At 32.8% G+C, this 25,867-nt stretch overlaps 3 protein-coding genes across 4 annotated transcripts; 2 read left to right on the forward strand and 1 right to left on the reverse strand.

Moving 5' to 3' along the window:
- The first annotated feature begins 11,430 nt into the window (after window positions 1-11,430).
- On the forward strand, window positions 11,431-12,635 carry LOC100875706 (dTTP/UTP pyrophosphatase). The gene is made up of 4 exons (XM_003701776.3): window positions 11,431-11,692; window positions 11,891-12,132; window positions 12,188-12,334; window positions 12,408-12,635. Exons 1-4 carry the CDS (start codon window positions 11,603-11,605, stop codon window positions 12,544-12,546), a joined length of 618 nt encoding a protein of 205 aa, XP_003701824.1. The 5' UTR covers window positions 11,431-11,602; the 3' UTR covers window positions 12,547-12,635.
- Window positions 12,636-12,830: 195 nt separating this feature from the next.
- On the forward strand, window positions 12,831-15,115 carry Fis1 (Mitochondrial fission 1 protein). 2 transcript variants are annotated; one of them, XM_003701795.3, is made up of 4 exons: window positions 12,831-13,018; window positions 13,429-13,638; window positions 13,715-13,820; window positions 14,412-15,115. In XM_003701795.3, the coding sequence occupies exons 1-4, from the start codon at window positions 12,974-12,976 to the stop codon at window positions 14,501-14,503; spliced, it is 453 nt and encodes a 150-aa protein (XP_003701843.1). In that variant the 5' UTR covers window positions 12,831-12,973; the 3' UTR covers window positions 14,504-15,115. The 2 variants fall into 2 exon arrangements, with proteins under 2 accessions (XP_003701843.1, XP_076387467.1); XM_076531352.1 differs by lacking the exon at window positions 12,831-13,018 and adding an exon at window positions 13,080-13,179.
- A 459-nt stretch (window positions 15,116-15,574) lies between these two features.
- Window positions 15,575-25,776, reverse strand: LOC105661753 (uncharacterized). Its single transcript, XM_076531351.1, has one exon. It carries the CDS (start codon window positions 25,774-25,776, stop codon window positions 25,282-25,284), a length of 495 nt encoding a protein of 164 aa, XP_076387466.1. The 3' UTR covers window positions 15,575-25,281.
- Window positions 25,777-25,867: the final 91 nt, after the last annotated feature.

Here is a 25,867-nt window from a genome sequence, read left to right on the forward strand (position 1 = left end):
AAATTCTCCAGATTCCTAGATTCTCTCATTTCCTAGGGTTCCTAGATACTTTACTTTTTTAGTTCTCTAAGTTTTCTAGTTCTCTTGAATATAATATCTGCTGTTACTGTCCAGATTCCCTAGATTTCATATTTTCCTTCATTCTCTAGAATACCAATGAATCAATCCAAAAAGTCTCAACATCTCTAGAATGTTTGTATTCCTACAGTTGTTAATGTTACCAGAGTTCCTGGATTTCTTGAATTCCTAAAGCATCTGTTATATCCCTATATTTCTTATGTCCCTAAAACCGTTAAAGTCTTCCAAATTTACTAGAGATCCTTGGTCCTTTAAAATTTTGGAGTTTCTAGAATTCCTAAAGTCCCTATATTTCTCATGTTTTTGAAGTGTCTTGGTTTCTCAGCTTCCTGAAATCTCTGATTACTCAAATTCCCTACGATCCTTAGACTTTTCAGGTTTCCAAAGTCTCTGAGTAATCAAAGTCCCTAAAGTCCTCAGATTTCTCAACTTGCTAATATCTCTGAGTCCTAAAATTCCATAAAACACATCTTTCAGGTTTCTAAAGTTTCTGAGTAATCAAAGTCCCTAAAGTCCTCAGATTTCTCAACTTGCTAATATCTCTGAGACCTAAAATTCCCTAAGTAACATCTTTCAGGTTTCCAAAGTCTCTGAGACCCCAAAGTCTGTATGACCCCTCGGTTTTCCAGCTTCCTAAAGTCCCTGAATCCTAAAATTTCTAGGGTCCTTAAATTTCTCAACCTTCTAAAGTTTCTGAGTCCTCAAAGTCTCAAGGATCCTTCGATTTCCCAGTTTCCTAAAATTCTTGCGCTCCAAACATCCCTAAAATCCCTAAGTTTCCTAGCGTCCTAATGTCTCTGACAATAAGTCTTAAAAGTACGCTGGTTGAGTTCTCTATAATCCCCAGATTACTCATCACTTGTACAAACGGAGCTTGTCGAATGATCAGCACGTGGTTAGATCTTCTTCATATATCGCCATTTGTCCCAGAGAAAGCAAGCATGGTTGATCGTGCACGTAATTGATCCACGATAACAATATCATATAATACGTTACATCACTAACAGCTATTGTCCCGATTAATAAAGAATCAAGAATACAAATATAAGTGTTCCGGGATCAATTTCTTCCTTCGATTACGCCCCTGATCTCAGACACGAACGTAACACTAAATACGAGACGCTCGTTCGAGACATGACGTGTCGCCTCATAGAAACAGGCTACGTGTCCATAGTGTTATACCGTGCACGTCCTTTGAAGCCGCTTTTCAAATTGCGTAATCGCATTTAATAACAACGACGGCTCCTCTCGGCGATTACTGCTGCCTCAACTGGTCGCCACCTTCTTATTTTTTTTCCTTTACCTGGCTTTACCTTCTGACGGCATAAAGGATGCCGACGACTACGTGGATTTTCACGACTTCAACGTCGAACTAAATCATCGCGAAAGCACGTTGCAAAACACGCCACCCTCCGCGGGGAGAAAGAGCCAAGGACGCGAAGAGGAGCGGGTGAAATTTGCGACCAGGATTAACCAGATGTTCGCGACCTTTCGATACTTTCTCGCGAGACACGATGAATACACGCTCGGTTTCTTTTTGACAATTTGATGAGAGTGCACACGCCAGCGAACACTCGACGGATTTCGATAATTGAATCTTGTTTTAAGGAGGTAGATCACGTTTAAGTTGATTTTTGCACAGGATTTTAACCCGAATCCTCAGTCATTATTCCTGGAAAGAGTAATGCGCAGCAGTTCTTTGAATCAAATCATGACTTTTCATTTGTGTACCGAGATATTAGAAATAGAATCTATAATTGTAAATATAAGGACGCTTAAAAGTAATATTTGCTGAATTTCGGTGCACTGAGCATTTATCTAGCATGTTCTTATATGAGGACTTATATGGTGGCTATAAGGATTAATATGTTATACTAGTAAAAATAGAAGAAGATTATGTCAACGTAGAGTATTAAATATTTTATTGACAAATTGTAACGAAAATACGAAATGGCGGACTGCTTTCTTTCATGTCATATACAGGGTGTTTCAAGTTTTTACTAAGAAACACTATTAAGCTATTCCATTAATAAAAATAAAAGAAGTTTGTTATATTGCTATACATAATATATCTTATGTATATAATATTTAACATTATTAAAAATTTATAATAAAAATATGAAATGACAAAGGATTGCTTAATTCATTGTCACGTACAGGGTGTTTCATTTTTGTGCAAACTTTATTGCCATAACTAAAAATACAGAAAATTTTGTATGAACAGAAGCTCTTGAATGATAAAAAATTCGAAAAGAATTAGAAAATATCGACAATTCATACGTAATAGCTAACTGGTAATAGTAAACAAATAGTATCGAAAGAAAAAATCGTCTATCACATACGTTCCTCGAAATCTTTGGATAAAACATTTAAGAGTCTAATGTTTATATAACATTTTCTTATCACTTTTGTTTATGGAACGTGCTAGCAGTTCCACGTACAAAATTGAGATATATGAGAGACATCGAAAGGCACAGTAATTGGAAATCATTTTGTACTAACCTTGTTGCGACCTTTTTAATAAAGTGTTTGAAATTATATATTAATTGTATGTTATTTAAAATCATTTTGTAACTTTGTTATAAATTTTTAATAATGTGTTTGAAATGTATATGTTAATTGTGTGTTATTTAGAATCATTTTGTACTTTTGTCACATCTTTTTAATAATGTCTTTGAAATTGTATGTTAATATTTTTTGCGTGTGGAACACGTTGGTAAAAAGGACGCAGTGCATGTATATAAGAAATTTGATGGAATTTCGTGATAGAAAAGTAACATGAGGTGATGCTTATGGTATATTAATTTGGAGTAGTGGTAGGCAGAGACAAGTGCCCCGAGAAGAATTCAGGGGCGCCTATGAGGTGAGAAGATGATGTGAGATGAGATCTCGGAGATTTATGTAAATTAAAAATTTAAAAGTTCGAAATTTATGAATTAATAAACTAAAACATTTGCAACGTCGGTAACCTCACATTTTTGAAATCTACGAATTTAGATATACATAAATTTCGAACTTATAGGCCCTTTAAGTTCGTAAAGTTTAAAATCAATTTGTAAATTTACAAATTTCGGGATTTAGAAATCTGGAAATTTGAAACTTGAATTTAAGAGCTTAGAGACTTGGAAATATAAAAATTTAATAGTATAAATATTTCAAGCTTTCAGAACATACCTAAAATTTGTACCAAATGTCAAATACTGAATATACCAATACCAAAATGCTAAATTTGGAAGCACACAAATTTGGGAATTTGGTAAATTAGAAATTGTGAAAATTTTGAATATATACAAATTTCCATATATGTATTGAAGTTCTAAAATTAAAAGCTTTCATAGTTATAAAGTTTCCAAGTGTCCAAATCTGTAAATGGAAACATTAAAAAATTAGAAAATGTAGGAATTTAGGTACTGGATAATTGAAAATTGGGAAAGCTGAAGAATTGAAAAATTGAAAAATAGTAAAATTGAGAAATTGAGAAATTAAGAAATTGAAAAATTGAGAATTTGATAAATTGAGAAATTGATAAATTGAGGAACTGAATAATTAAGAAATTGCAAATATGAAGCATAGAAGGATTGATAAATTGAAGATGTAAATAATTGAAGAGTTGCAGAGTTGAAGAGTTGTGAAAAATTCAAGAGTTGAAGAATTGAAGAGCTAAAGAATTGAAGAATCGAAAAATCGAGGAATCGAAGAATCGAGGAATCGAAGAATCGGGGAATCGGGGAATCGGGGAATCGAAGAATCGAGGAATCGAGGAATCGAAGAATCGAGGAATCGAAGAATCGAGGAATCGAAGAATCGTGGAATCGAAGAATCGAGAAATCGAGGAATCGAGGAATCGAGGAATCGAGGAATCGAGGAATCGAAGAATCGAGGAATCGAAGAATCGAGGAATCGAAGGATTGAGGAATTGAAAAGCTGACGAATTGAAGAATTGAAGAGCTGAAGAATTGAAGAATTGAAGTATTGAAGAATTGAAGAATTGAAGAATTGAAGAATTGAAGAATTGAAGAATTGAAGAATTGAAGATTGAAAAATTGGAAAATTCAAAGATTGAAATATTGAAAAGTTGGAAAATTAACAAATTGAAAAATTATAAAGTTGGAAAATTAGTGAATTCGAGAATTGAAAAATTATAAACATAACGATAGAAGAATTAGAAAATTAGGGAGCCTACAAATTTCAAATTAGAAAATTAAAAAAATAACTTAGAAATCTACGTTTTGTAATAAAACATGCATTAATATGTACTCTAACGCTATAAAAATGATTGTAAATCTCCGAATGCCATAATTTTGTTAAAATTTTCCCCATATTGTGAAATCTCTTCATTTAGCCCACTCGAATAAATAGATTCCCTTAATTAAGAAGAGGTCAATGAATAATTGTAATAATATTTCAATGAAATATTTTGATTTCGAAACCAGCAGGTTTCGTTCATACATTCAACGTATGCGACTTTTGTTTGCTCAACTTCCGAATGTGTTTTTCAATATATTTTCGACGAAAGTAATGATTCACTTTAAATGCAGCCTGTACGCGGAATATCGAGCACTTTTTATCCTCTTTCGACGGCCCGTTCTGTCCCCATTGAGTCGAAAACATTTGCAACGTTGTTTAAATTTCAAACTATGCCAGTAGCAGTATCTGTGAATACAAACTATTAAAAACTCGAACGAGCTCTCTCGATGTAAATACTATTTACGTATACAAAGTTGACAACGATGCATCGCTTGGAAATTGTTTCTACGGGTTCAATAAACTTCGAGCTTAAATTTCAAACGTTTCATTTTGAAATTGCTTATTTAACGGAGGGAGAAAGAAGGACTTTTTTCAAACAGGCAAAAATTGCATTTTATACGAGAGTTAATGAACGCTTGAATGAAAACGCTAACAAAGTACAGACATTATTCATAAAAAAAGAACGGAAATTTATTTAGAAGCGAGATAAAATAACGTACGGAAAATGAAAATTCATTTGTAACATAACATGAACAATTCATTTATACAATTACGGTTGATAGATATGATATACAACATTTGTACGCATATAATTAAATTGCATAATATGAATTATTGCAATTAAGAGAGAATTACCGGAGATTGATTAGTTGCTAGATTATGTCCAGTATACTTAGTGGATTATCGGTGAAAGTATTTTCATCGTGTTATATGTAAATCCAAAGATCCCACACGATAAATTGAAAATTATAAAGTTATCGATATGAGCAACCTACTCGGTGCATAGATAATTATTGACGTCACTATTACGGAGTGGTCTTTGGTATTTATTGTCTTACTGTCTTAATGACCGCATAGTAACATATTTCCAGGATATAATCAATGGTCAATCTGAAAATTCTTGTCTTCTTCATTATATTCTTAATGTAACACTATTTTAAAGTATATTCTGATGATCAACCATTTTTTGTTAGGAATATTAATAAAATACACGGTGGTTTTCATAAATTTGTAAACTGTAAGTTCAGCACAAGTGCCATTTTGTATTACTTTTCTGTGATGAAATTGTAATGGACGTGTTGACATAACCTCACTTTTTCATTCATTTTTCACCTTGCTTACATTAAGAACATTAAGATTGCGTTTATGCTGTGATTTTTGTTAAGTTTTAAGCTTTGAATTGACATAACACATGTGTCATTTAAATAAAATTTTTATGTTGAAAAAATATATCAGATTTTCTATGTTTTGAAATAGTTTATAGCAGTTTGAATTTTATTGTAGATATAACAATGTGGTAAATCAATCATTATTGAAATTAATAAGCAACTTCGTATTAAATATTTTAATATTATTTTTACGTAGTCTGTGTTGTCAAGTTTTAATGTTTAAATTAATACATCACAAGACCCATTTTATGTTGTTTTTCAGACGTACAATTCTTTCAGACTTTTTACATTTCAAAATTAACAGTCGACATGCAATTTATTATCAAGTTTTCAGATATTATGTAACACACTGTAATTTTAATAATAAATTGCTTCAAATTTTATATCGCAAAATTTCCTTAATTTATGACTTATCTGAACTTGATTTTTATAATAAATTTCAAAACTCAACAATACACAATATAATAAATTTTAACAATTCAATAAATAAATTCAATAAGTTTCTTCAAATTTTGTATCACAAAACTTTCCTAAATTTTATTTTTATATTAAATTGTAATAAACTCAGTAATAAATTATCTCAAATATGATATAATAAATTTTAATAAATCCAGTAACAAATTTCTTCAAATTTAATATCATAAAAATTTTCAAAATTTTATTTTTCTACCAAATTTCTATAAACCCACTAATAAATTACTTTACGATTTATAAAATAAATTTCTTCAAGTATCATAAATCATAACTTCCCAAAATTTCATGTAACAAATTTTACTAAAATAAATAATAAAATAACAAATTAAATAATTATCAAATTTCATATAATAAACTGTAATATATTCAACAACAAATTTCTCCAAATTTTTCATCATATTTTCCTAAATTTATAATAACATAATAATATGTTAAATTCACCGCTAAATTTCTCAAATTTCAAACACGATTAAAAATTTCATTAAAATCGTTTCTAACGTTAATCTCAAAGGTATGCAACGTGGAAAATGAAAAACGGCAATAAAAACCGTTGCGTGTCGTTGCAAAATACCGTTGCGTTCATTCCAGCGAAAAAATTGCGTCGAGCACGGTCGTTGTGTCGCTCGCGACCGGGCATTAAATTTGTATCGCGATTAACATCGTTTAACATTCAATATATAATATTGTTATGTAACGTCGAATGCAGAAGCCACGGAGTGCAACGTCCTCGTAATTACTCAACGACGTTTGGTCACTCGGAATCATCATTTTTTTTTACGATACCCACGCAACGTTTCACCAACGCACACGTGGAAATAGAGGTTGACCTATACAGGTAATTTCACTTATTAGCTAATTCACCAATTTCACCACTTTTAATACGAGGCTCTCTGTACCCGAACTGGAATAGCCAGAACTTCTTACTTTCTTTTCCAATTGTCGGTTTCGTAATTACCTTACACGTCAGATACCATATTTCTTATCTTCTGTAGATCTACAAACAAAAATTTCATCGTCCCAATGTGATCTCTTATTAGAGCCCGGTACATTCATAAACTCGATGGCTCATCGTGCACTGCCAAGGAAAAGGTTACTTAACCTTTCTTTTCCAAATTTAATACCACACATACTTTTATGCTCACATTATTTCCTTTAAGTGCTCCTAGCTTTATAAATTAAAATATAGGAAGAAGAGATTCTAGAAAGGTTCTAGAACTTTAAGAGAATAACAGATCCTAGGAAAATTGGGATCTAGTAAAATCATAGATAGAATCTTAAATTTTGTTTTTGGTGAAATTGTAGAAAAAAGTAAGGACAGTCTTTGGAGATGTTACGAGAAGATTCTAAGGCGAATCTAAAAAAATTCAGAAATTTCTAAAGTTCAGAAAATGTTTAGGGAGAGCTATAGTTCTCAGTTTTGGAAGTTTCTAATTTTTTAGAAAGAATCAACAGAACCGAAGAAACTAGGAAAAATTTAAATGAATTTGATATTTTAACCTTAAATAAAGCCTAAAAAAGTCCATAATCTTAAAAAAGTCTTAAAACAAAATTTTCTAAAAATCTAAAAGGTAACAACAAATAAATTACTTAAAAATATAACATCATAAATAGCCAAAAATTCCAGAACTTGTAGCCTCTATCAGTTATTTCAAAATGTACAAGTGTTACAAAATAGAAAATATGGAAATGATATTTCCACACTATCCCTTCATTTAACTCAAAAGTTATGTTATTGAATTAAGAGATGTTCATTCATTAAATTATGCGGCTGGATCAGTGAAAGTATCAAAAGATACTTTATGTTTATTAATGCGTTTGTGTCACTGCGATCGAAATCACTTTCGCAATTGTCAAATTTTGTAACAGTGATTGACTAAACATATGTGGAATAAAGTGGCCATAAACGGTTCGCGTTGAATCTTATAATTTATCGTAACGTTACAACAAATTTCCTGCATTTTGAAGGATACTTTCTAATCTCTGAAGGGATCTTTGTTTCCATGAATGTACGATTCCGTAAAAAAAGGCAAATGCATGAAACAACAATAGCATACATCATCCACGTTTATCTTAGCATTCGGTCTGTGAATACTGTTTAATAACTGGTTTTTAATATCCTGCTCGTCATAACCTCTGATTATGTAGATCTTCAGATAACCAGACTTGTTTCCATGGAATCATCTTCAAGAATTCCGGGTTATTTGCATCTACAGTTGCAACAAATACGTTTCCGTGTGCCTGATTGCGTCGATGCATGTTTCGACAACAACCTTGATCATTGTGCAAACAAACTATTCCATAAGTGAAAATAGTCAAGATTATATTGTTATCTTATCTGGTAATGTTGCTTGAAATAATCGCATGTTTATTTGCACAGATGACTGACCTTTATATTATATCATTAATTTTCGAACGAAATTTTCAGTGAAATAAAATGAAAAGTTATTTGAGTATATGTAATTCAAATGATTTACACGTTAAATTAAATTTAATTATGTTATTTACAAAATAAAAATAATAAAGAATTTTTAATGATTATTTTTTGTCTTGTTTCAAATAAAATGTATCTACACTAAGAAAATTTATGTATTAAAAGATTCTTTTGCAATGAAGTATATTTAAAAAGTATCAAGCTTGAAATACATTAAGAAGTACTTGGATAACTTTAGTATTACCTCTGCCATTGTTTATATTTTTAAAAAGTCTGTAATCTTCCATGTGGACGATTAATTTTAACAGTTGATATAATAGTTAATAATAGTACTTACAGCTTTTTTCACATTTTAATAATATTAGTACTATAATTTCATATTTTTATAATCTTATAAGAAGTTTAAAAAATATAAAAAATACTTACATAGCCTTAATAATACCTCTATAATCTTCTATATTTTTATAAATTTTATTCTTTACAACATAATTTATGTATTATAGAAATAATACTATAATTTTACAATATTAGTACAGTAACATAATATTTTACATTCTTATGTTTACTTAACTCTAGGAAGTTTAAAAAATATGAAGTACTTATACAACCTCAATAAACCTAACCTAACCACAAATATGTCAGAAAAGATAAGATAAAAGTAGTTTGTTTGTCACAAGTCCACTTTCTTTATATTTTTATAAACATAATCTTCCACATACTCCATTAACTATATGAAAGCAAAATAACACATTCTTCTACATTTTTATAATATTAACAGTGCAATTTAATAATTGTACATTCTTATATTTACTTGAACATAAGATCAAAAAGTTTTAATAATACGTAATTGTATCACTAATACAAATCTGCAATTCATATCAATAATTTAATTTATTATTTTTAAACTTGTATAACTACATAAAAATCGATACTTCTGTTTAATTTTCAGCAAGGTCCATTGCTTGTAATTTCCAAGCCACAAAGTATGATCTATCAGCTCATCTTCCCACGACTAAGTGCATCGTGACAAACCCAGGCCTCGATGAATCGCGTTAAATTAATTAATTCAACGGTTAAGAGCGTTGCTCTCGTCGAAACAATGCGAGGTATGGTGAAAAAATGCCGCGAAATCTTTGTTCAGCTGGAAGGCTGCAGCGTAAAGATGGGTCAACCTTTCGCCTTGCGATTATGTAAGACCTCGGACTGACTGACCTTTAGGTTCGTTCATGGCATGCGGCATTTACGTAATTTACCGATTACGATGTATTAGACTCTTCTCTATGCCTAGAAAATAGTTCTCCTTCCCGTTCTAATATTTTTAAGCTACGCTAAATACTCCCTCCTTAAACGCGCCGCTCGGTGGTCGTCCTTTTAACCCTCGAGACTGTGACCGGGTCAATCGTGACCCAAAACTGCACAACATACTGCACACCTAGAAAATACAAACCTTTAAGATTCGATTTTGAATAAAAAAATATATCCATCTCGGAATTTTTTTGAGATGTAAATTTTCTGTCACTCTTGTTAGGGTTGCGTTCGTTCATCTTCTTCGAAAGTAGAAATCGTGTCGATCAGCCGCAACAATGTAAAATTCCTTCGCAAATGGAATACGCAACGCTTAAATTACGATGAACAGCAACCGTCAAACTAATAAGGTGTAAAAGTGGCCTGAAGAGAACACGTCCCCCTCCACTCCGCGTTCTCAGAACAGCCGTTAATGAGTGTTACAGGTGTGCGTTACGGTGTACATCGTTTTCACGCACTTTTCACTGGTATTAACTCGAGATGCACGACAAAACGATTACGTCAGAAACGTCCGAGGGAGATCCACGCTCGTCCGAGAGGAGGGACCAGGAGTAGGGAGAGCCTGGATCTTCCTTGGACACCTCTGACATGATACTCTCTTACAGGGATTCACTAACGTTTATGGACTAAAACCCACTTTCCAAAATTGTATTTCGTGACGTGCATGTTCGTCATGCAATACTTTTCGGAACTCCAACGTTCCATGATTTTGAAATTCTGATATTCGAGACAATAATTAAAAATTTTATAGTTTGGAAATTCAAATGTTTAAATATTGAATGATTCTGAAACTCTGAAATTTCAAAGTTCTACGTTCCACTGTCTTAAATTTTCAAAATGTTACTTGGGTAAAATTGCAAAATTTCAAAACTTTAAAATTCTAAATTTTTAAAGGTTCAAAATTCTCAAGTGTTGTAGTTTCAAAATTCTGAGGTTTAAAAATCTCCAGGTGCAAATTATGAAGTTCGAAATAGTTCAAATATAGAATATTGAAGTCTCAAAATCCCAAATTTCCAAAATTTCAAAATTTTAATGCTCCGACTTAAAAAATTCCAAGTTCCCAAAGTTCTAAAAATCAAAAGTTCTTAATTCCCAGTTTCAAAATTAAAAAGTTCAAAATTTCTAAATTCCCAAAATTCGCAAGACTGTAAAATTCAATAATTTCGCAATTCCAGAATTCCAGATATTTAAGCATCCACAATTTTAAAGCTCCTGAGTACGATAGTTCAAAAATTTCTAAAATCCCAAAATCCCAATATTTCGAAAAAAAGTCCCAAAATTAAAAAATTTAAAAAATTCCAATATCACAAAGTTAAAAAAAAATTTTAAGTTCCAATATTTAAATTCCAAAGAAAAAATAAATTTTGTAAATTCTATATAAAGATAACACAGTATTATGAGATAACTAATTTATTGATATGATAAATATGAGTCAATCTTGATATTTGATTATCAATCTTCATATTTGATTATTATTTGAAATCTTAATACATGGCGACATCTACAAGCATTAAAACTTTAATGCTTTTCAGTCTTTAACGCCACTCTGTTTGAAACGTGTATTAAATAAAAATTGACTGGATATTGTTGAAAATAACAAAAGATTGTAGCACTTTATCCAAATTGTTAAAAATCTTATTTGTATTTTTTTTTATTATTTAATTTATCTGTTAAAATAATGTTAGAGCAAACAATAGAAGCCTTAACCAAAAGCAGAGTAATATTAGCTAGTGGATCTCCTCGACGACATGAAATAATACAAAAATTGGTAATCTTTGTTGTTCCATGAAAAAATTTAGTGTTATAGCAATAAAAAATATATTTTATGCATATAACCTAGTGTAGCTCATTATATTAGATTTTATGTAATCATTTGATAGATATTGTTATATAAAATCATGAGAATTGAACATACATAACAGTAAATTTAGATGAAACATAAATATGAATTTTTGTTATGTATCAGGGTATAAAACCAGAAGTAGTACCTTCGTTGTACGATGAAAATTTAGATAGGTCAGCATATAAAAGTTACGGAGAATACATACAAAACTTAGCGAAGTATAAAGTAGAAGAAGTATATAATAGAATGAAAAAAGATCTTGCACCACCTTTTCTAATAATTGGTGCAGATACAATGGTTACAATGGGTAATCTTATTTATGGAAAACCGAAAAATGAATCACAGGCATTTGAAATGTTGTCAAGGTAATGCAATTACCTTAAGGCATAATGTACATTTGTTACATGACTTCTATTTCAGTTTAGCGAATAAAGAGCATACAGTTATCACAGGCGTATGTTTAAAAACTTCAAATACGGAGGTGAATTTTTATGAGTCCACAAAAGTGAAATTTGGGGATTTATCAGAAGAACAAATAAGAACATACATAAAATCAGGGGAATGTTTGTGTGTATAAATTAATTGCTCCTCGTATTTGAATAGTAATTATCTTTTTATTTAAAACCATTCTGGTTTACAGAGATAAAGCTGGAGCTTACGGTGTACAAGGATACGGTGGCTGTTTAGTTGAAAAAGTTAATGGGGATTTTTATACTGTAATGGGTATGCCATTATATTCATTAACACAACAATTAAACAAAATTTTCTCAAGTTCCTAATATGCATAGTAGTATAGTTAATTTATTACAAATATAAATTTGTATATTTATGTAAATTTGTACCATATAATAAAGAAAAAAGAACTGGACCCATGTAATTTTAATTACTTTCATATTATACATACGTGTATATTAAATTTTGATGAATTCAATTTTTTTAAGCACAAGTACATATAAATTGACTATTTTCATTAAATGTACAACGTTAGTGTTACACACTTTAAATCGCTTGTACAGTGGCGCTTTTTATTTCGCCAATAAGTCGTACGTAGAAGTCGAAGCGAAGTTGGTTGTGTCTTTCTCTTTGACAGTTGGATTTACCGGAACAGAGTTGGTAGTTTTGTGATGAGTATTTTGCCGTTAAGGTAGAATTTAGGAATAGAACAAATTGTTTTCTCATAATTCTCTCGTAAATTTATATAAAAAGATGGAGGATGTATTGGAAGAGGTTGTTTCTTCTGAAGATTTGAAGGTAAATATTCTCGATAAAAAAAGTATAAGAATTGTATTTAAGTCGCATATGTGTTTTGTATAAATGGGTAAAGTGACGCATATGAAATGTTTCTTGGAAACATTTCAAATCTTTTCTTGTAACATAGGATGGTAATTGGAGCCAATAGAGCAGTTTTAGAGGTTAGGTAGCATTGATTTATTTCTTGAATTTGTATTAAAGTTATGAATTTGCCATTTTGGAGTTCTAATTGTTATATTTAAGTATATATGTATTAATAGGATTCTATTCAATGAACTTCAAGTAAACTAAACTAGCAATATAACTTATAGATTACTTGCATCTAAATACGTATACACATTACATATTCATATAGAAGAATTGCATCGCATTATGTTATATATAAAAAATGTTTTACTTATTTGTTCCAGAAATTCGAACGTGTATATCATGAACAATTACGTTCATCGTTTGTAACACAGAAAGCACAGTTTGAATACGCATGGTGTCTTGTCAGGAGTAAATATCCTGCGGATATTCGAAAGGGAATCATTTTATTGGAGGATTTGTATTGCAATCACGATGACAGTAATAAACGAGATTGTCTATATTATTTAGCAATCGGAAATGCTAGAATAAAGGTGAAATTATACAAAATTAATTAAATTTTTCAAAAGTAAACTGAATATCAATTAATTAAACAATTTCTGTTTCTAGGAATATTCAAAAGCTTTAACGTACGTTAGATCATTTCTGCAAGTTGAACCCCAAAACCGACAAGTACAACATTTGGAAACACTGATTAAGAAGAAAATGGAAAAAGGTTTTCTTTTTATAAATTATTATTGGTTTGGGCAAATAAAACTTGTTATTCACACAGGACTAACATTTTTGCAATCTGCATGTATTACGAATCAATCATTTTATTTTCTCTTGTTTTTTCTTGTGGTAGTAGTTTCATGGGTTGGTAGCTATTATATTTCTTTTAGTTAAAAGCAGCCAGTATTAACTTATATTTTGTGCTTTTATGCAACATGTATGCTATGTAGTGTCATGATACGTAACATTAACAAAAGCAAGGAGTTTGCATGTTACCGAGTATAATATTTTTATATGCGTGCAATAGCGTTCACATTAATTGACAATGATGACAAGTATGATCAAATTAGTTTTTATCTTCTCATATCACGTACACAGCTAACTTATACTTTTTAGTCTATTCTTGTATATATTTCACATGTTTAATAAAAATAGTATTGCGAAAAGACTCTTTTTTAATGCCTTTACATATTTAAACTTTTAGTTCTGCTTAATTTTTTACTACTATCGTTTGTAACATAATTTCAAGTAGCAGATGAAAAGAAATATTAAAGCTGTGACTGTTTGTTAGGTTTAAATATTTATTCTTTTGCAGAGGGTCTTTATGGTATGGCCATTGCAGGAGGGGTTATTATTGGTGTTGCAAGTATTCTGGGCCTCAGCTTTGCGATGGTCAAAAAACACTAATTAATACCTGAAGTAAGAAACTTGTGATTATTGTGTGATGTGGAATAGTTGCTTTGTACATGATATTATTTATAATTTGTTAATCGAAATATCTAAATATTTTACAAAAAAAAAAAAAAAAAAACAGAGTAGCCACTTCGTGAAAAATTGAATGAACCAGAATGCAATTTATATATTGTAGAACAGCAAACATACATTTTTACACAAAGGACAAACAACCCAACAATAAATATCGCTTTTGTCGATACGTGTATTTTTTTAGATTTTCTTAAAATTTATTGTAATAATGTATTATAAAATCTTGTGTGTTGTTTTTTTTTTTAATTATAATATATATTTATAGACCTATCTCGTTATTTTACTAAAGGTAAACGACATTCCAAACGTTATGTGTTGTTTGGTCATGTAACTGTACATTATTTTTAAGTGTTAATCCTATTAAATTAAATTAGTCACCAGGGGAACACGCGATGTTTGCTTATACCAAAGTTTCAGTACCTACGTATAAACATAGCTTTTGTACATAATGGTGAAGAAAAAAAAGAACAAACTATTGTATGATGTATTGTTACGTAAATCTTTCGTGAAATAAATGTTTTGTGTTACATCAGACCAACTTCTGTTCATCCATATTCCATATCTAGGAACACGTGTACGATTCACACGGAAAGATAACACTCATGGGATTGTCGATTTTAATCAAAATCTTTTCCAATGAATCTAGAACAAAAATAAATAAACCGAATAATTTTACCAGGACGTATTATTTGCCAAAATATTTGATATTTAATTTTCTTATGTATACATTTCATTTTAGAACGTATGATATCTATGATAGAGAAGGTAAACTAAATAGGTATAGCGAAGGTTTTCAAATTCAAGTGTTATGGACGAACATTCTTCTTTTTAACCTCTTACGGTTCGTTTTAGGAGGGTTCATTGTGAGTATTTATAGAGAAAGAAGAAACAATCAGACTATGTTTAGATGCAACGCGTGTTTCCCATTCGAAAAGAATATGTCAGGAAATAATTCTGAAGGAAGATTGTTTTCGACAATAAAATGAAAAAGCATACTTTTTATATATAGATTTATTGACGACTTTTTAATATCCGTTGATAAAGTTGTTTATGTACAAAATAACGCTGGAATACCCCTATAATAATTATTATATTTAGAGACCTAAGTTATGGCCCAGGGACTCGTTGAAACTCCGCTCGGTTTCGACGAGTCTACGCTTATTTATTTATTTCCTCTTACGCCAAAATACAGAGCGTCGCTACCATTTTTTCCCGAGCGTGCAACGCTTCCCACGGCATCTTTTATCAGCAATATTTACAAAGTTCGATCGCGTCCCGTGCCACACCGTCAAAGGCGGCGAAAAAGAAGAAGCCGCCGGAATCTGGGCCACGCTCGACGTTTTATTATACACTTTATTAAAGATTCGATAAGTGGGAGAAAATTGTATCCGTATAGGCGATGAATGATTTTTATACGAACTATCTCCGAAAGTGTATTTACATACGGAGTCGAGAGGACTCTGGGTCACCGACCACGATGTAACACCGTATCATCGAACTGGATGAGGAAATTAAATCGTTTATTGGTTTATGGACACACGGGTTATAACAGCAACGTTTCTTACAATGATCTTCCGAAATATATTTTATGGGACGTTTCAATCTTCGTTTCAACATTTTTCTTACACCTTGGAGGTCATCTACCAAGAGGAATTTGAGTGCAGTATAGCTCAATAATTTAAATATACTGTAATGTAAATATTACGTAAATATATTATAATAATTAAAAATTTTAATATATTAAAATGGCGAGACTCAATCGCAAATTTACAACAGAGTAACAATGTTCCTTAGTTAATTTTTTTGAAAAATGTCCTAATTTTTTATAGCATGACCTCCATGGGAGCGAATCAACTCTCTTTGAAGGGTGAAAATCGAATGCAACCTCAACGCGTGTTTTATAACGTTTAAAGTACGTACCGCTAAATTATATTATCGTAACAATACGTGGCACTAATCTTCAAAGATCCGTTGCTTGACTGTTGATCTTTATGATTCATTTTTAATCTAAGTACACAATCGAACGATTACACGGCAGTGCAAGCCATCAGAACAATGTATCGCATTCGAAGAAGTAAAAAAGGTGTGCGTTTACATGACAGAACACATAACCGTAGCAGTCGGATATAATTCATGGGGTTACATCCGTGGCTACTCGAAGGATCGGTCTCCGATTCGAAGACTATGATTATCCTCGAGGATCCAGGACGTCTCGACGTTCGCTTAGCAATAGGAATTAATTACTCGAGTAGAATTAGCAGCTTGAAAATACTTTTAAGCAGTGTATTTTTTTTAAAGGATGCATATTGCTTTCTCAATAAGGCTCCGCTATGCTTTACACGAATTGTACAGTGTTTGCTCTTCACCGGCTGATCCTCCGATCTTAACGCGTTTCCTCACTCGATTTTCAATTGTTCTCGTGAAGCCTCGTGAGTTTTTGAGTCTTGCTGAAGTTGGAAACGATTCAGAGTGGTACGAAGTCGAAGAGGGATGGACATCGAAGTCAGCCGCTACTGCGTGGGTAAACCACCAAGAGTTCTACTTTGTTCTGCCATTATAAATTGCTTTATGTTCCTGTACATTACGACATAAGTCATTACAAATGGGTAAAATTAATTTTCACTTTAATTTTGACTAACATAAATATTAATTTGCCTTAACTTCAAATGTTTAGGAGTATTATCATAGATCATAAAGTTCCGAAATAGTATGTTACAAAAGAACTCTGATCGATTATATTTGGAAGGGATCTGAGACAGTTAGAACTCTTGTTAGCCCGTCGAACGCGAAAGGAACGTGAATAAATCGTGTGCATAGATACGAGTTTGAACGCCGTACGATTTGGCGCATAGTATTATAATTTGACGTATACTCGGTGGCAACGTAGGTTTCCTTTGGCTAAGAATTTCAGAGTCCGCCATTTGCCTTTGGTTTCGGGAAGAACCTAGGGAGATCCTAGGGAGACCCTGAGGAGAACTAACCCTATTTTTAACTAAGGGAAGCCTAGGTTGCAGCCGAGTGTACAAACTTAAGTCGATCTTCGTAAAATTAAAACGATAGGCCTTACAAACTATCGACGTTAAATTTTGTACAATAATTTAATATCTGTGACACGATTAATTTACTCAATCATACTCTTTACATCGCCTCTCCTATCATTTCTCTCTCGTTTCTTTTTTTCTCTCAACGGGTATCGATTGACTAGCAACACGATACGATACGATACGATACGATTCGCTTTAACCCTCCAACAGCGGTGGTTGGGTCAATGGTGACCCAGATGCGTAGATACGAGGCATCGACTGAAATCAGCCATTTAAATTTCTGCAAGAAAATAGCGTTAAATCAGGTAGTACAAGATAAGAGTTTGAAACTAGATTTAAGCTCTATATGGGCCAATGATGACCACGCACCGCTATTCGAGGATTAGTTAATTTATTAATTATCCCTTCTAGTATGTTAATATCGTAAAATATACAATTTTCTTCATCCACTTCTATCTTAACAGAGTATGTAATACTCTTCATTTTTGCATCGACTACCTACGACACACTTGACCCCGACATTTACAATTAATTTAATTACAATCGGACATAGCAAAGTGCCTACGAAGTTCCGACACCTTTCCAATTCTCTCTGTGTTTAAACGCTATCGTCTGAAACTTACGTTACTTAAAAAATAAGATCTGATATATCTAGTGTTTTTTATCCCTATACGCTCATTTTTAAGTTACTCGAATTCGGCCCATTTCGGGCCCGTCAAATGTTAGGATATCAACAGAGTTCCATTATCGGTTTTTGCGCAATTCACCATAAGTAGTATCGATTGCTGGGCCACGAAAGACCCGAAATAATATTCTTCGTACAAACAGTTTACGATATTCAATTTGATTAAATACTTGCTTTGTAACGATAACAAGTATTTCGGTTTGAATATTCTTCAAAATGTTTAGCGTCGATTAAAAAAAATATATCGTTACCATTTGTCAGACGACCCAATTTTTTGGCAATTTTTAATAATTTAACCTTTGCTCGTATTTTCATTACGAATAAAAGTTTATATTTTATTCGACGAATATATTTTCCGAGCGTTTCTCGCGAAAGTCGATATATTTCGCATAAATAGATGTTTTAATAATTATTAAATATTGGATTTACATTTTTGGTTAATTTCAACTGCAAATATGGTGCGCAAAGGTTAATATAAACATTTTTATGCGTTCCAATGAACTTTAAATAACAGTATTTTCAATATGTCAACAGAATAGTATGCGATATTGTATACAGTACGGTGTCAATATGATACAATAGTTTGTTTCAAAGGTTGTTTACAAAAATCATGTAAAAAAGATGGCAGTTGACCCTCTGAGTGCTGTGGTTGCACAGGATGTTTCAAATTACCAAATTTTGCCTTTATATAAAAATATGTTTCTCAATAAAATTGTCTGAAAGCAACAGCTTATACGAAAGCAATTGATTTGTACAAAAGCTTATTAATATCGAATTTATTTAGTTATATTAAATAATTAATTCAGGTTAGACTAAACCCGAAATTCAATGTAACCGATAACAAATTAATTCCGTGCATTTTTGTACAAAATAAATATTAAGGAAATTTATTTTCATTTTGGAACACCCTATACATCATTTCGTGAAGATATTTAATAGTAAATTTGATACTTATACAATATATGTTATCAGTGAAAAATTTGATATCAATGTCTTCTAAAGTATTAAAATTTACTTAACTGTAAACTTATGCTGTACAATTTACTTATAAACTGAATATCCTCGTATTAATTCAAATTTCTCAATTTTTGTCGCCATATCACTCAAATAATATCTACGTTTCACACAAAAAGACAAGGTACACTGGTTTTGGCACCGGAATGTCTTCAGCATCGAATTTCTCGGCCATGTGTGTTTTAAATTGAATACGAAAGAGATACTTCTCTTAAATCGAATGCATAATCGTGTAATGCAGTTGGAAAACCTACAAGCATCTCGATCGCCAATGCACATTATTTCACGTTAAAATGCTTCCTCGATGTATTCAGCCGAATACATTCTGGGAAAATTGATTCGATATAGGTTAGATTACCATAACCTTCTTTAATTTAACCCTCTCGACTCGAGCCAACAATTTTGTTACGAACAATGCTGTGGGACTTAAAACTGTATAAATTTTGATTTATAATAATTAATATTGTAATTATTAATTGAAATTGTAATTACGTTTACTTGTACGAAATAACCCTCAAATCACAAATTGTTAAGACGTTCAAATTTGATTTTAATTAAAAAAGAAATTAGAATTTTAATGATTATTTTCTAATACGTGAAACCATGGATGTAGATAGAAGAGAAGACATTGGGTTAACTCATTTCGAAAAAAAATTATTTAAAGCAATTTAATACAATTTGAGGCTGTACAAAATTTTTTGAGGATTTATTGAAAAATCCACTAGCTAATATATTTTTGTAATTATATTAATTTACATGTAACGAAATTGTTAGTTTGGCCAAAGGAGTTAAATGTCTGTAAATGAAACAATATCAAATATAAAAAGAATACATAACGCAAACTAAATGCTACTTTAACAAAAAGTTACACGAAATAAATAAGACATTACATAAGAAAAGTAATAGAACTATGAAAGACTCGTCGTTTTAAAAAACTGAAGAAACGTTTATACGTTTATAATAAATCGTTAATTTATAATTAAGCTCGTTTAGTACAAAAATCTCTTGTGAGTCAGAAGAATCTTCCATGGAATAAAATGAAAACTTTACATTCTGTATCAACCTTCGTACAAAAGAATTTATATCGAATGTTTGTCGCGCTTAAATATAATTTTAATACAAGTAACACAGATTGTACGAATTTGAAAAATGTTGCATCTACGTCTACTTAATAAATAAAAATATCAAAATGGACATTTTGAACATCTCATTAGCGAGCGTATCTCTCCTTTAAAGCTTAAAATTATCTATTCCGGAAAATAATTTGCAAAACAGGGGTTCCTGTACTTTTGCGAAACAGGTTTTCAACCGACAGCAAAAGGCTCAAGGGTGAAATTACTTCGCGAACTTTCTTCTTATCGGTGCTCCCTTTGTAAGGGTTTAAACGGCGATAGAATTTCCTCGAGAGGATTCCCCGTGGAATAATTTTAATTTTCTTGCAAAAATTTTGATCTTCTTTACGACATTCTTCGAATGATTTATTAGTTATTTCTACGATCGTACGAGCAATCTATCAGGTGACGTCAAAGTGAAAGCTTGATTCTGAAAAGTTTTATCTCCAACAATTTTCGAGATAACATCAAACAAATCGCACTTCTCGAGATGAGAACCAAATTGTACCCATTAATTCTGTTTACTCGACGAAAAGAACGAAGTTCAATGAAAAATCCAATTTGAGCGAAATTCGCGTTACATGGAAGTAGGCCATTTTTGACGTCGAATGCATCATTTCTTATAACATCAATTTGTATGTTTAAACAGATAATTTTTAGTTTGAAAAACAATATATAATTTCTTTGATGATTTTTTGAAATTTTTCTGATAGAGAATTTGCAGATGTGACACTCGAAAAAAAAGGGAAACAAGAGATTAAATTGAACATGTGTTAAAAATGTTAACTTAAAAAAGATTGTGTTATTATATAATTTTAACAATGAAATGTTATCTTCATTTTGTAGAAAAGAAATGACAGAAAAACATACAATTAATTTTTTGAATCTAAAACTGATAATTAAATGACAGAAAAATGGCGGGAAAGTTGTGAAACCACTGTAAATGTGTCCTAAATTTGATCGTTTCAGGCGCATTTATTGTAATTTCACTAAACTTCATTAGAAATGAAAAACTATTTATTGTAAATGAAAGAATCAAAAGCTGAAAATTATATAAGCCTGATGTTCTGTAGTGAGGTTACGTAAAATGGCGGGAAAGTTGTGAATTGCAAATATATTAGAAAGTAATTACATTTCTACTTCGAACTGACAATTATGTTCGTTAAAATTCAGTAGAAACAAGAATTAAACCAAAATTTATTGCACAGCAAAGAATCGAACTTAATTACACAATTTTAAGGTTATGAAAAATGGCGGGAAATGTGAATCGTTCAAATGCTCCTAACCTAATATTTTCAAGTTTAAACTTACTTATTACAAGCATTTCCCTGTGAAATTGCCATTAAATACTCTAATTCCGTAGATACATTTATAGTACATTAAAACTTTAAATAGTTCAATAAAAAGATTTTCAAGCAAGAAGAATGAGAAATGGTCAGTGGTTTACGAGGTTCTCTCTGATCCAATTTTTCGCAACTTCGCGCAAAGCTACTAGATTCGGTGTCAAAAATGTCCCACATTTCGGTGCTCGATGTTCCGCTTTAAAACACAATCGAGATTTTCCAGAGTGCGAAGAGAAAGGCTGATTTTTAAAATGGAAACTCGAGCAGGGATTTTCTCGTTTTTCCCCTCAAATAACGGGTCGCGAGTAGCTGCTCGAAAGCTATTCCAGAATCGAAGCTCGTCTAGAGGGCTGGGACTTGGAATCCACCTTCTCCACGGTTGAGAACGTCGCACGAAAGAGTCGATTCAAGGTGCAGTCACCTTTCTCGACCGGGGTGACCGTGGAATTCCACAGGGTACACTCGGCCGGAAAAATAATCCTCGCCTCCTTCTCGGACACGTTTCTCGTTCTGGAGTGGCAGATTCGCCAGACTATTGCGTGCTTAGGAAGATAAAGGTTCATTCACATCGTAACTCGAGTTCCAGTGCAGTTCTGGGCAACTGGTACCCACGGGGCAAGTATGTCGAGCGGAATGGTTCCGTCATGAAGAGTTAACACTTTGACTACCATGGCATTGCAATTTTTATCAAATACTGTCTTTGAGGTAATGTTTAGTATTGTTACAATAATTTATTTTTATTAGGATTAGACTGATGGATTATGATTTTGGAGATTAGATTTGTTACAATTTTGTGGAGGATAAAGTTAGGTTAACTCGTGAGAAATGAAGTTTTATTTGATGATAATACTCTTGAAAGGATGTTGACTATGTAGAGTCTAGAATAAGTTAGGTTAGATTTGCCAAAAATGAAGTATTTAATAATTTTGGAAGGATGGATATTTTGGAAGAGACTGAAGACGTTAGGATAAGTTAGGTTAGGTTTCGTTAAAAATCAAATTTGTAATAATGAGACGTTTTTGAGGATACTGGTACATTTAGGTTAAGTTACGTTTATGCAATGAAGTCAGGTTTTTATTTAATAAAAATATATTTTAAAGTATATTGAGAATTTTGAAGCCAGGATAAGTTTAATGAAGTTATATTAATTCATTGAAAATCAAACTGTTGTTTAGTAATAAAATATTACTCCATTTCGAAATGTAATCAATTGAATTAAAACTGAAAGTTCATTGTAAACTTCAGTTATTTATCCAAATACCAAAACTTACGCAATTTATGACGGAATTGAATTACAATTCAATTATGAACAGATTTGAATATTTTTATAAATTTTCAAGAATTTCCATAAAAATTTCAACTGCTTGGTTGTCAAAGTGTTAATTCTATCCCAATTTATCCTTTCATCCTTGTTTAAACAAAAAGACTATCAGGTGTTAATTGCTCTCTGATGCATTGGTCAACTGACCCAGGGGCATCGAGTTGCCCGATTTTCAACAGCCCACATTTATATGCTTCGATATAAAAAATAAAATAAATAAAGGATCGCAGTTTGATCGGAACATGTGTCACGGATTGCATCGATATTGATTAATTACTAGCTGCCTCTCGATTCGATAACAATTTTTGCAACACACGGCTTTCTATTTTGCATGTCATGTTTCTTCATTTAAAAAAACAACGAACAGATTTTAAAAATTCAGTACCTCACTAAATGACATCGGCCTCGCCATTTTGAGAGACAGATATCGCTGTCGATAGCTGCACAAATGAACGGAACTGTTAATTGTAAATTGTTTAAACAATTCTGAGGTATTCGTGCCTTTTATCCACGTGACATCGATATATTTTGATTTGCGAGTAAGTGTTCAAAGGGTTGTCTTCATCACACGAACAGAAACGTTAATTCTAATTTTAGGTCAGCTAACTGGCCTACCGTTATTATTCTCAAAATAAAAATATACGTATAGTTTATTACACAATTTACATGTTTCATATTTCTATCAATTTTTTCATTTCTCTTTTCAATCTCGCGATTTGAGCGAATACCCGATTTGACACTTTCTATGCCACGGACATTTTTACAAAAATTACTTAATTCTTCGTCTTCGTGTTTCATCCTATAAAGTGTCTCAGAATTACGTAAAAAGAATCGTACAATTCCGTTAAACAAATTTTTCAACATTGAGTCACCCTGTATACAAGGGGTACAAAATCCGAATTGTTTAATGCCACTTTTGAAAACGATTCCATGCGTGCTTCATATTCCAGTCACAAAACACAACAAGGTATTTTTCGTAACATTCGTCAGACTCTTCAAGGTAGAAACGCAATCGACAGTCCTCAACATTTCTGCGCGCATTAAACTGACATTTACAATCTCTCATCTTCATCATTTCTTCCGAGTTGTTCTTCAGGTTCGTCCTCGTAGATGAAGACCAACTAATCTTGGACCTGTCCATGCTCCGTTGATTTTATTCTCAGAATGCAATGTCCGTTGCCTGATAACTTTGAATAACCAATCAGTCCTTTGTTCACCGCAACGTCTTCATCGATCTTTCCTTTTGTGCGTGCAGGTTCCATCGCACACGTGTCCTCATAATCTCGAACAAGTAATATTTCCTTCAAAACTTGACGTTATCCGATTACCCTGATCGCTGCCATAACGCGGCAATTAAGAACCAGAGTTTGGTGTTCAACAATTCCAAGGTCGGTGCCTGTCTCTGGGACAAGCAAACAAAGCGGTTGGAATGTACCCAGATATCGGTTAATTACTCGTCGATATTGTTCACAGATGTCCGTCGTAATCAGTCTTCAAATTGATTTAGTGTTGCCAGTTCACCAATTCCATCGTTGCCCAGTGCACCTTTCCTAACCAAATAGATCAGTGATGGGCTTTCAAGCACTTCCAATCAGACAACAAACCACTTTGAGTCTTATGGGAATCTTCAAAACGTTGAGAATCCAGAAAGCTTTCACGGAGAGTTCAAATACGGAGAAATACTTTGGTAAAATGGCATCAAGGCGATCACCTTTGGTGTTTTCTTGTTTCTGATAAATGTGGCTATACTTCTGAGGCTATGCCTGCAATCAGACTCTGTCATTTGGAGTAAATGTCTCATAACGATGAAAGAAATAGCCAGAGATGATAAAAAAGAAGCACCGTATGATGCTGTTTCGGAAAGGAGAACCAAATGATGCGACATGTGCTTGGTAATCTAAACCTTAATATTAGGCTTTAAGTCTGCTAAGACCGTGAGGACTTCCTGTTTAGTAAATTGTTGAATCGACGATTACATTATGGTCGAACCCGGGTCAAGACTTCCAGGATTCGAATAAAATTCAAAGTGGTCCGATCTTGTAGTATTAAATACCCATCACCGACGTTTTAGTTATTGGCGGAACAAGGTGTCTGCTTCAACGTTTGACTTCAGTCTTCGATTCAATTCACTCGGCCCTTCAAGGTTCCCTTTGACCCTCACCCTGAACCGTCGCAATCCGTTTACGCTCGATAGGTTCCGATCTCTCCCATCCGCAGTCCATCGTCGTGGGCGTCGTTCTGAACGTCTCGGTGCTTGTCGGACCGATGGGGGACGGATTGTACGCCGGCGTCCCGGTCGCGGTTCTTCTCCCGCCCTGAAGACCTGTCCTTCTCGCGCGGGAAGTGATGGTGCTGATGAGTCGCGTGGCCGTTCATGGGCAGAGTGGGATAGGAGGATTGATGGTGTCTAGAAGGTAGCGGCGGCGGGTGATGGTGTCCTGGGACACCATTCTGCAGGGTCGCCTCGTGCTGCCCTCTGTCCACTGCGCCCTCGTTGTCCCGGTGGGGCGGTGGTTGGGGGGTGCGACGTAGGGAGTGATTCGAGTAGTGTAATCTAACGCCGGTGGAAGAGCAATTATCGCCAGCGATGCTCAGCGGCGTCGAGCCGTCCTCTATGGGGCCGGCCGTACGGTGACCGGACGTGCCGGTGTTGGGCAGCGTTCCCGGGCGACGCATTTGTCGCGCCGTTTCCCCGTCGATGTATGTGAAGCCTTCGGCGAGGGTAGTGCTGCCATGGGGCAGGAACCACACACCGCCGGTTCCAGGG

Source organism: Megachile rotundata, chromosome 4 (assembly GCF_050947335.1).
Source record: "Megachile rotundata isolate GNS110a chromosome 4, iyMegRotu1, whole genome shotgun sequence".
NCBI classification, from domain to species: Eukaryota; Metazoa; Arthropoda; class Insecta; order Hymenoptera; family Megachilidae; genus Megachile; species Megachile rotundata.

Excerpts from the sequence above, each read along its gene's own strand:
- LOC105661753 (XM_076531351.1), bottom strand. The coding sequence starts at position 25,776 with ATGCGTCGCCCGGGAACGCTGCCCAACACCGGCACGTCCGGTCACCGT.
- Fis1 (XM_003701795.3), top strand. The coding sequence starts at position 12,974 with ATGGAGGATGTATTGGAAGAGGTTGTTTCTTCTGAAGATTTGAAG. Across the intron at positions 13,019-13,428 it reads TTTCTTCTGAAGATTTGAAG|AAATTCGAACGTGTATATCA; the intron begins GTAAATATTCTC and ends TATTTGTTCCAG. Across the intron at positions 13,639-13,714 it reads TCGGAAATGCTAGAATAAAG|GAATATTCAAAAGCTTTAAC; the intron begins GTGAAATTATAC and ends TTCTGTTTCTAG.
- LOC100875706 (XM_003701776.3), top strand. The coding sequence starts at position 11,603 with ATGTTAGAGCAAACAATAGAAGCCTTAACCAAAAGCAGAGTAATATTA. Across the intron at positions 11,693-11,890 it reads ATGAAATAATACAAAAATTG|GGTATAAAACCAGAAGTAGT; the intron begins GTAATCTTTGTT and ends GTTATGTATCAG. Across the intron at positions 12,133-12,187 it reads GCATTTGAAATGTTGTCAAG|TTTAGCGAATAAAGAGCATA; the intron begins GTAATGCAATTA and ends CTTCTATTTCAG.